The sequence below is a fragment of the Lactuca saligna genome, chromosome 4, assembly GCF_052625555.1.
Source record: "Lactuca saligna cultivar CGN05327 chromosome 4, ASM5262555v1, whole genome shotgun sequence".
In the NCBI taxonomy this organism is placed as follows: Eukaryota; Viridiplantae; Streptophyta; class Magnoliopsida; order Asterales; family Asteraceae; genus Lactuca; species Lactuca saligna.
Window position 1 is genome coordinate 69,440,889 of NC_136420.1, and position 11,319 is coordinate 69,452,207.

At 29.4% G+C, this 11,319-nt stretch overlaps 2 protein-coding genes across 2 annotated transcripts; both read right to left on the reverse strand.

Annotated features, from left to right (window-relative positions):
- Positions 1–291: 291 nt before the first annotated feature.
- Positions 292–2,695, reverse strand: BFN1 (bifunctional nuclease i). Its single transcript, XM_078990466.1, has 9 exons — positions 2,495–2,695; positions 2,220–2,400; positions 1,968–2,075; positions 1,620–1,675; positions 1,451–1,534; positions 1,238–1,333; positions 982–1,046; positions 751–824; positions 292–578 (listed from the first exon to the last, which is right to left on the reverse strand). Exons 1-9 carry the CDS (start codon positions 2,678–2,680, stop codon positions 448–450), a joined length of 981 nt encoding a protein of 326 aa, XP_078846592.1. The 5' UTR covers positions 2,681–2,695; the 3' UTR covers positions 292–447.
- A 6,178-nt stretch (positions 2,696–8,873) lies between these two features.
- On the reverse strand, positions 8,874–10,187 carry LOC145038600 (uncharacterized). The gene is made up of 2 exons (XM_078986910.1): positions 9,885–10,187; positions 8,874–9,790 (listed from the first exon to the last, which is right to left on the reverse strand). The coding sequence occupies exons 1-2, from the start codon at positions 10,168–10,170 to the stop codon at positions 9,006–9,008; spliced, it is 1,071 nt and encodes a 356-aa protein (XP_078843036.1). The 5' UTR covers positions 10,171–10,187; the 3' UTR covers positions 8,874–9,005.
- Between the last annotated feature and the right edge of the window lie 1,132 nt (positions 10,188–11,319).

Below are 11,319 nucleotides of genomic sequence, written 5' to 3' on the forward strand. Positions count from 1 at the left end.
ATATAACAATGAAAAAACATTTAAAACACAATCCATTCATTTAGTTTGCATAAAGATTATACATCAAAAACAAAAATATATAAGATCAAAGTTGAAATATAAAAACTTCAAAAATCAAAAGTAGATAATAAATATGGAACAAGGTAGTATTAAGTATTGTTTTTTTATTAGTTAAGTTATTTTAATTTTCAACAATGCAACACACGAGTTTTTTTTTTTATTATTTATTATTTATTATTTATTATTTTTGTTTTGTTTGTTTATTTATTTTTTTGAAACACCAATAAGATGCATAGTAGATTAGAAAAAAACCATACCAAGAAGCTATGGAATAAGTACAGGGAAACAGAAAATAGAAACAAATACACCAGTTTGTTACCTAGTAAAATGAATACCCTAATTAGTGAACAATATTTTATATGAATTAAACAATTAAACTAATATAAATCACGTGGCCACTAGTGTATCTTTGAGCGGATCCAAACCGCCAAATACCCGATTTAAAATCATTGATAACCGGACTCCGCCTTGGGCAATCCGTTTCATTACAATCGGCATCCTCGAGTTAAAGTAATTATCTGTAAATGCAATTACGAGAAGATAATAAATATTTATAGCTTAATAAAGGAATTAAATTGAACTGGATTACTAACTCAAACAAGTTTTTATTATTTTTTTAAATTAATATGCAAAAAGGAATATTCAAATTTAAAAAGAAAAAGAAAGTGGGAATATAGTTGCTATTATCACCTGAAAGTGTTTCACCAGCCTCAACACCTTTGTAACCCCATGTGCATGCCATTTTTATACTTTCCATCGCATACCTTCCATAAACCATCAACAAAAATAAATCCAATTTTTGTGAAATATAACGTATGGAACTCAAGAAGCTATATATTATACCTTTTTTTTTTATTACCATTTTAATAACGAATATGTATTTGTAACGAATTGTTTAAATAATATATAGAGCGAACTTACTTGTTTATGCAAGTAGAGAGGTCATCACAATCCTTCCAAGAAGTGACGTCTTCGGACCATAATCCCTATTAATTTCAACTTTATTATTCTTTGTTTGATTTAATTGATTTATCAAAGTAAATAATCAATTTATCACAAGATGAAAAAACGATAATAATTTTACAAAAAGAATATATAGATTTCAAACGTTATTAGTTACTTATATGGAATAATATATTTAATGAAAATTTAAAATCCAAAGATAGAGAATTTTTACATGAGTGAAGTTGGCTTGAATGGCTTTTTGGAGAGACCCCATATCCTTCTCATAAAAATCAGCTGCAGCCGTAAGAATTATCTCTCTATCCCATACCTATTAATAATTTATTCCAAGCATTATTTATTTAAGTGTGTATAATTTTATATAACAATTTTCTCATAATGGAAACATAATACTAATAAATAAATAATTTAATGATATGATACTTACATGGTGCAAATTAGATTTGTGCCTGAACCATCGCAAACCAATGGTGTTTCCTCCTTCGTCGGTTGTAAATCCAACATGCATCGGCTGATTAAATCACATTCGTTCAAATTTAATTAAAATTATTTTTCAAGAATTCGTACATAAATAAATTAAAAGGAAAATGGTATACCTGATGAATATCTCCCATGAAGTGCGATAAAAATAACAAGGCCTCAGTCATGTTATCTACAATATTCCCCAAATCCAAAATTAACAAAACATTATGCCTAGTACTCTTTTGCAATATATATTGTGCACCTCTAAATTAATTATCAATCTATATTTGTATGTGTATGGGGCTGTTTGATAAATCTGAACGACTTAATCATTCCAACCTCTACTAACTCGGAGAAGATATAGCTCATTAACCGTTCTGAATATATACCGAACGATTAAAAGGTAACCTTTGAAGTCTAAATAGTTCAATTTATAGGTTATCAAACAACATCTAAGATGAAATAATTTGTGTGAAACTTACATCGTCGATCTGAAGTCCCTTCATGATAATGCGAGAGCTGAGAGGTGTAATTCTTTATGGCTCCGGCAACACACATATCCTTTCCTCCATGCGTATCATGGCAATCCCCTTGTATTTTTGATCGTCAAAAGTATAAGATTATTTGAATAACACACCATGTGACGTATTTATTTTATTGATCATGAAAAAAGCCATGAATTATATGGTACAACTCTACAAATCCAAGAGCTTGAGAGGTGTAAAGAATGTTACTTGAGTAATCGAAGGAGCAAGCATCATCAGGAGTGTCAATGAAGTGAAGAGGACTTGTCCATCGGTACCTGTACCAGTGTCGGATCTGATCGGGCCACACACATAATGTTGACAAGTCACCATTTGCATAATCCGGTAACAACATCCGTACAACATGTGCTGCATTTGGTACAAGCAATTCCTATTGTCCATCCACACCCGAAGAATCAAATAATATAATTATGAACTTATAATAAAGGAATAGTTCTAGAGAACAACTATGTAATGCATCGTACTTGGGCAATTTTGCATGTCATGATGTGCCCCTCTTTGCTCCATGCTTGAACACCACCAAATCCATTAATCAACACAAATCCAAGAAAATAAATAGACCATAATCGAAAAGACCCAATTTTCCTCATTCCTTTTAGTAGAGAAAAAGTCAAAGCAAAAGTTGATCGTGGTTTGGTGATTTCGTTCATGTATATATAAACACCAAAACGAAGTCGTTGAGTGCAAGCTTATGCTTGCTCATGCTTTTAAGCACAACATAATAGAGATTTTGAGAGCCCCGCAAGCAAAGATTCGGCATATTGCACGGTGGATGAGATGCCCTTTCTACAAATAGTGGAAATCGTACCAACTTTTAAAATTTGTTTTTTAATATATAATTTATTAATTATGATGTTTAAATTGTTATTGTAGTAGTATTTAAATAAAATGATGATGTTTAAAATGTTATTATAGTATTATTTAAATTAAATAATTGTTAGATTTTCTAAGAGAAAGTCGTTAGTGAGTTCTATAGGGTATTAGGCGGATGGTGAGTTGTTGACGTGTGGATTTTAGTTTAAAGTCTTGTAAGAGGCGTGATGTAAACGTAAACGAATTGAATCAAGACCTGGTTGAAAATAGGGTAATATAATAGATAGATGATCGGGATTCGGGAATTTGTCTCTTTTGCGTAACATAGGAAACAATAAAAAGGTAAGATAAAATGCAGCTAATGTTCTTTTTAACAAAGCTTACGTGTAAAATTTTTGGGATATGCATCACTAAATTGTAATTTTCGTTTTCAGTTTATTAGTGATTTTAATGTCATGTAATCTTATCTTGTCTTGTGTGATTTTATTCTTCTTAATAAAAGAATAGTTTTCCAATTATAGGTGTTGTTATATTATGTATTTTATTCTATTAAATATTTACATATGTCATTTTGTTATGTATTTGCTAATCCTATTCTCAGCTTCTCTTAGGTTTCCGATGAGGACCTTGATGAGCACGGGCAGACCTATTAACAAGCGGGTGGGGGCCAGGGGCGAAGATAATAAGAGGCTGCCGAATGCTTTGCCCCCCTTAATCTCTTTTAAAAAAAATAGCTTTGTTATATATAAAACCACACTATGAGTAAATATTTATCTCACATGGGTAATTATTAAAGTGAGTCCCTCCCAATTATTTTTAGAAAAACAATTGTTTTATAAGAAAACAATAAAGTTGTGAGAATTACTACCAATTGAGGCTAATGTTTTGTTTAAAATGACACTACCTCAGCTCCAAATATTTTTATTTCAATAGCCTATTGATTTTATTCCTTATTCATGTCAATTCGTCAAGTCTTGTGTATAAATAGCTTTTTAATTTTGACCATGATAGCGTAGCTATTTTTATTGATGATTCAATTATGAAGTTTTTGGCTATATTTCTATTTAATTTAATTCTCTAATCAATAAAAACGAATTTTTAAAATTTTTATTATATATTTATTTTTTTAACTTGTAATTAATAATTTAAGAGAAAACTACAATAAAATCCCTATATATTGACCTCATCATCGATTTAGTCATTATATATTTTTTTTATTCAATTAAGTCCCAAATACCGGTAATCGTATTCAATTTAATCCTTTGACCCGGTCAACAGGTTATCCAACTTTCAAAAATTATATTTTTCGCCCAGATTTCAAAATTTATTACAAATTTGGTCCAAAATTTACACTCTTGGCCCAGATTTTAATTTTTTTTTACAAATTTGGTCCAAAATTTACCATTTTTGCCCAAATTTTAGAACTTTATTATGAATTCATCATAAATTTAGTTTTTTTACAACTTTTTTTTCTTAAAATTTTTTTCTAATATGTTTTTTCTTTTTAAACTCATATTTATACAAAAAAAAAAAAAACATATTTTCACATAAAAATCTTATTTTTTCTATATAAAAACTTTTTTTAAAAAGTTTTTTGTATATAAAATATCTAGTTATAAAAATAAGTTTGGATTATTTGTGTGAAATCTCTTAAGAAATCAATTAAGAAATTAAAAGTAAACCTAAATTATAAAAACAAGTTTGGATTATTTGTTCTTTAATCATATTTATATGAAAGTTTAAACTAGTTACATTATATATGAAAGTTTAAAATATATATAATATAATAATATTATATTTTATTCGTAAGAATTTTTTAAAGAAAAAAGTTAAAATCATAACTTTGATATATTTTTTTTATAAATTTTTAATAAATATATTATCTAAATAAAACATATCCATTCATGACACGTATCCGATCTAGGTTGTATTTTTTTATTGCCAATCAACCTCTTCTTACTTAGATTATTTATAATCTTGTATTTTCTATATTTTTTAATGTCTGTTATACGGAATACCGGTTGCAATTTATTATCGATAAACATGTTTTTAGGGGAGTGAGAAATGAGCAAAAATACAATAGCAACATAAATATATAAAATATTATAACTATCAATAACACAATAGAATACTTCAACTAAAGTTCTAAAGAATTTACACATGAGTTTGGTTAAAAAAAATTACTCAAACACCTGAAACATGCTTGAGTTGAGTTTCACAAGAAAAGTATCACAACCTACTCAAAAACATAATGTTAAATTTTTTTAATAAAATGGTTTTCTTCTATGAACTACATTTAAGAACTTACATTATTTTTCCTATAAATGTGATTAAAGAACAAATAAATAATATTAAAATGAATGTAACTAGTTTTTGATAAACTATAACTTTATAGTATAATTTATGGTTACTTTTAATTTCTTAATTGATTTTTTAAGAGAAATCACACAAATAATCCAAACCTATTTTTTTAAGTAGAAATTTCATATACAAAAACTTAAAAAAAAAGTTTTTATATAGAAAAAATAAGATTTTTATGTGAAAATATGTTTTTTTTTTTGGTATAAATACGAGTTTATAAAGAAATAACATATTAGAAATAAATTTTTTAGAAAAAAAGTTGTAATAAAACTAAAGTTATAATGAATTCATAATAAAATTCTAAAATTTGGGCAAAAAGGGCAAATTTTGGAGCAAATTTGTAAAAAAAAAAATTATAATCTAGGCCAAAAGTGTAAATTTGTAATAAAATTTGAAATCTGGGCTAAAAATGTAATTTTTGAAAGTTGGATGACCTGTTGACCGGGTCAAAAAGTTAAATTGAATACGATTACCGGTATTTGAGACTTAATTGAATAAAAAAATATATATAAGGACTAAATCGATTATAAGGCTAATATGAAGGGATTTTATTGCAGTTTTCCCATAATTTAATTATAATTGTACTTAAAGTGATACTTTGTATATTTTTATAAATTTTATTTAATTGCATTCTTCTAAAATGGAATATTCTTTTAAAGTGGAACATGATATTATCTATGTTCTAACTAGCTATTTTTAGTAATAATAGGTTAATAGATAACAAATATGATTTTGATCGTTTGGAAATTTTAAAGATTGTTTTTTACAAAGATCGATATATAGTTTTTTTTTCTTTTTTTTTTCTTTTTTTTTCTTTTTTTTTTTTTTTTTTTTTTTTTGTGTCAATTTCTTTATGAATTATACAAAGATGGATATATATATATAATTCCTATTTAATCTTTATGAATTATACAAACTCTATTATGATATTTAGATATAAAAATATTTTAATAAATAATTATCATATAAAAGAGTGTGGCTAAAAAAACATTGATTTTTCCATTTATACTTTTCCATATAAAAACTTATTATTTCAAAATTCTTTTTAAAATTCTGACTCCCCTTTTGGTGAGGCAAGTCCCCCAATGGATGGATACACAAGAATTACTTGACCATAGGAATTTTTCTGGATCAAAATATTTGTTTTGTATGCAAGGCCCCCAACTAAATTGGGCTAGGCTGTACGAGACAGGAGTAGTGGGTGCATTTTGGGCTAAAAATAGAAAGTAAATTAACCGCTAAAGCTAAAGGTGGAAAACAAATAGGTCGCACTTTGTTGTGTTCCTCAAGCAGTCAGACTTCAACGTCCACCAATATTTAGCAACAGTAAGAGCCAAACAGAAGAAATCATAAAACAGAGAACGATTCTAAGTTCTAACCTAATATTTGTTTGGTAATTCTAAACCCTTAATTTATTACATAACCTTTTGTTATATTTTATTATTATATAAATATATGTGATTGTGTTAAATAGTAATTATGCTTGTAAACTTTATAGTTTTTTTTTTTTTTTTTTTTTTTTTTTTTTTTTTTTTTTTCTAATTTTGTTAAAATTACTAGAATTTATAATTGTTTGAACTTTGATTATAGGCTAATGTTGTTTGGTAATTTTAAATACCCTAATATTTATTAATTAGCATTTTGTAATGTTTTATATCTTTATATGACTATACGTGATAGGGATAAGTAGTACTTATGCGTGTGAACTTTATAGTCAATTTTTATATGATTTTGTTAAATGTATGAATTGTACAATTGTTTGAAGTTTAAACTTTGAATATAGGTTATGTGATATTAAATAGGAATGGATAAATAGAGTTTTTGTGGATTTGATTCTTTTATTTTATAAATTAAATATGATGTTTTTTTTTTTTGGGAATGAAATAGTAGACGAATTTGACCCGACCCAAAATATTTTGACCTGTTTGATTTGGCTCGATTATATAGTTTGATCAAATGCTTCCAACATGAAAAATTCTTATTGCATCCATCTTTCACATAACTATCACCTATCTGTTTGCAAAAAAAAAAAAAAAAAAAAAAAAAACCAAATATTGATATTATGATCTCACCAACAAAAATGATCTCATAACTATAATTAATCATCCCGTTAGTTTGTTGAGCCCCAAAAACTGATAAAATGATCTGACTTAAAATTGAACATTAATGTTTATTTGTGTAAAACGAGATCTATTGTGACGGTTTTGTTTGAAAAAAAACCTAATGTTGTTGATATGGTGATCTCACCTACAAAAACGATCTCACGAGGAACAACGTGAAGCAATGGAGAGCAGAAAACATAGCTGATTGGAGGCGGAAGGTGTACATTCATGGGGGTGGAAGGTGTGGAGATCGCATGGAGTAAGGAAGGGAAGGTGATATTAAGATGAAGCCCTAAATATTCAAAGTGACGATTTAATGGAAGTAAAAAAAAAAAAAAAAAAAAAAAAAAAGTCCACTGCACCAGAAACAAACGACAACCTTACCAAAAAAATGTATTGAACGGTGCGGTTCGTTCCTTAAAGATGCAAACTTTTAATTTTGGCGTTTAATGGTATGATTTCAGGGGCAACCAAACGAAAAAACCATCGCACTAAAAATCTAAAACATAGGTTTTGTGCTAGTGCTGTCCTGATCCAAATATTATATTAAGCCTCCCTACGTGAATAATTTTTTATTTTCAGTAAGTAAGGTTCCTTTTGATAGCTGCTTATTGAGAAAGTATCGATTGAGAAAAATCTGACTGGTTAATAATTTCTGATTTAGTAAGAAACTATGTTGTTTGATTGTACATCTTACTGATAGAAAATGATTAATTTACCCTCGGTTACCAGTTATTAAGGACTACAAAAATAAGAGCATATTTGATTTCTTTGTTATTAGTAAAAGATCATAGTTTTAAAAAATATTGTAATGAAATATTTTTTCTGTTCACCGAAGCACACCGAGAAGCCACACCAAAACACTCATTTCCTTCGCATTTTGCCGGGTTAGGAGAGAAGAAGCAAGAGGATCACCAATGGGTGGCAACGAGGTCAATTAGACCAAGAGGATCACCGATCTCGATGGCTTCTCCTCCCTCGACATGTCTGTCGTTACCGGACTAAGCTCCACCACCACTACCTTCATTTCATTCCTTCTTGTCTCGATTGAACACCATAGAACCACCCCCACTTGTTGTGTGCTGAATCAGCTCCACCCTTCCTTCCCTTTTCGTGTTTATTTTCCCTTTCTAGGGATTAAATCGATGAAAAACATAACTTCTGCCAATGGGAATGGAGGAGGAGGCGATGTTAGTGGCTGTGAGGAAGGAGGATAAGGGTGGCGCTGATGGTAAATGGCAAGGAAGGCAACATCGGGGGCAATGATGGAATGAATTTCAATCAACCTTAGTCAATAAGTTTTTTTTGTTATGACCCAATGAGATGCAAAACTTGCAAAACTGTGACATATCAAACACATGAACCGGACGGAGTCATACATTTTTGTCTGATCGGACCAATCAAATCCAAATGAAAGAGGCCCTAATTAGTTTCTCTAGTTTAGTTCTATGATTTTAGTGATCACTACCTTAGAAACTTAAACTACATAACCAAGTACTAAAAAAAATAATATATAATTTATTATTCCATTTATAGCACCAAATAAGAAAAGAATCGCGTTTGTTTAAAGACACAGTACGTAGCAAAGTACAAAGTCAAAAGGAACAAGAAAACACAAACATTTTGAACACACAAATCATTCCTTACATGCATATAATAAAGAAGCTTTCAGTAGGCAGCATCAAATAATGTAAGATACTTATTTCTTACATATGATTCCATTTCCTCCTCCGGTGCAATCTAGCATGCCATATTCCATCATTGGCGAGTCATGATTTCCATCCTTGATTTCCTTAGGAGAAAAGACGCAAAGAGCACAATCAGCCGCAAGGAGTGAACTCGTCTTGTACTTGTCATCACCACCGACCACCGGCATTGCCACTCCTGGTTTTGCTGGATTCTCAAAATCAGGACGGTAAGTTCTACCAAGAATTCCTTCAACTTTAGATGATAAACCAAAGAATCGGAATTGTACTTCCAAATGAGCAAAACTATCATTTGTTGGAATCTGATAATTATGGATCTTGCTATCTTCCTCAGATACAGGAATCACGTTAACAGATATTTCAGCAAGATCTAGTACATTCACCGTTAGACTATTGGTTGTTGCAGTCCTTTCAACTTGTATGTCGCCTTCTGGGGAATTCCACTCGGAGGAATGGCCTTCTGGAATGAACAATTCCTTCCCATCATATGATAACTTTATACGATCAACATCATCATCCCATTTTTGGGTCCTCGCTGCTTCAAGAGTGAAATTGTGATGGCCAAACTTGAATCCTAATGCTTGGATCCATGTATAGTCACGGGTTCTACCTTCAGGTCGAAGTCCAATAAAACGTGCGTTGATTTGGAGATCGGAATCAGATATCAAACTAAAATGCTCGTTTCTTTTTCCATGAAAATAGAATACAATTCCATCACCACCTATGAATCGTGGGTCGTAGCATGCAGCTCCAGGTCCATTGCAATTTGGTTTACGTGCTATATATCACACATCCACACAAATGATTAATTGGTTAAACTTTATTTTCATGCATGTATGAAGAGGAAGGTTTTTTTTTTTTTTTTTACTTACATTTACACACAGCCTCGCATTTGGGTGAATAACAATCAAGAAAACATGCTTTGTCTTTGGGGTTCTTTGGTTTAACCTTGGGGCATTCTACTGGGCACTTGATGCGCTTCATGAAACACCTGCTTTTGCGGCTCTTGCACGTTAGAAGCTCCTGTACGGGTTTCACAGGCTTTGGAGGCTTAACACGCTTTACATTATTAGCAGATGCAGCTTCAGTCACCATCGACACCAACAGTGCTTGTAAGAATAAAACTATGAGTAGGGTTTTAGCACTGAACATCCTCATTTTTTAATAGCAAAAGAAGATGTATGAAATTATACACGAAATAGAAGCCCTCAAATGTCGTATATATACAAGTCTATATGGTGAATTTGCAACAAATTTTGAAATATTGAAGCGTGCAAGTTGTGTTTGGCCAAGTTTGGTGTTCAAGCTTTCTTGAAAGTCAATAATGTCAAATCACCTAATTGTACTTGCGATATAAATTTTAAATTATATTTATAATTAATATGTATAAAGGTGAGTTTTTGATCATAATAATGTTTTTAAAAAAAATATTTATTAAATGTGTATAGCTTTAAAAATATCTATTAAATATTTGTAGTTTTAAAATTTTAAATTTTTCTTAAATTTTCAGTTTTTTTTAAACATTTTGTTATTTTTTACCATATCTTTTTTTACGTTCTTTTTTACTTTTTGCTATAAAAAAGATGTTTTTTTTTTGTTTATATACATTAAACAAGAGAAAAAGAGAAAAAAAATGATTTGTACACTGAAGATTTAGAACACAAAAAAGAAGAACGTTTTTTTTTCTTATTTTTTTATTATTATAGTATTTATAAGAGACAAAAAAAATCATTTTTTTTATTGTTTTGTATTATTCATTGAAGAAAAAAGATTTTTTTTTTCTTGTTGCATCGAAACTCTAGATCTACAAAAGGAATGTTTTTTTGTTACAACATGTACGTATTTAAAACTAATATATACCAAATCAATTGTTTAAATTTGGAATTGTTTTTCTCCGATATTAACTAGATAAGGAACCACGCTTTTTGGGATATGGATTTATTAACAATATAGAAAATAAGAGATTATTAATCGATTGTTTCGGTCATTTGTGGTACGCTTTGACAGTTTGGTTCGTCATGGGTTATGTGTGTTGTGTTATATTTTCTTGTCAGTATGGTTGATCGATCTAAATAAGAATCAATTGTTATATTTTCTTGTCAGTATTGCTGATCTAAATAAGAATCGAAGGGGAGTGATCAAAATTTTTGGACTTAACATGTATCGTTGAGCTCCTATTAACGAAATCTTCGATTCTCGTTTAGGTTGTGTCAGTTAAAAATCGGTCGATTTAAAATTCGAATTTCAGACTGTGCACTGCTATACCAAATCTTAGAAAAAATCATAATTTCTTCATACGAAATCAGA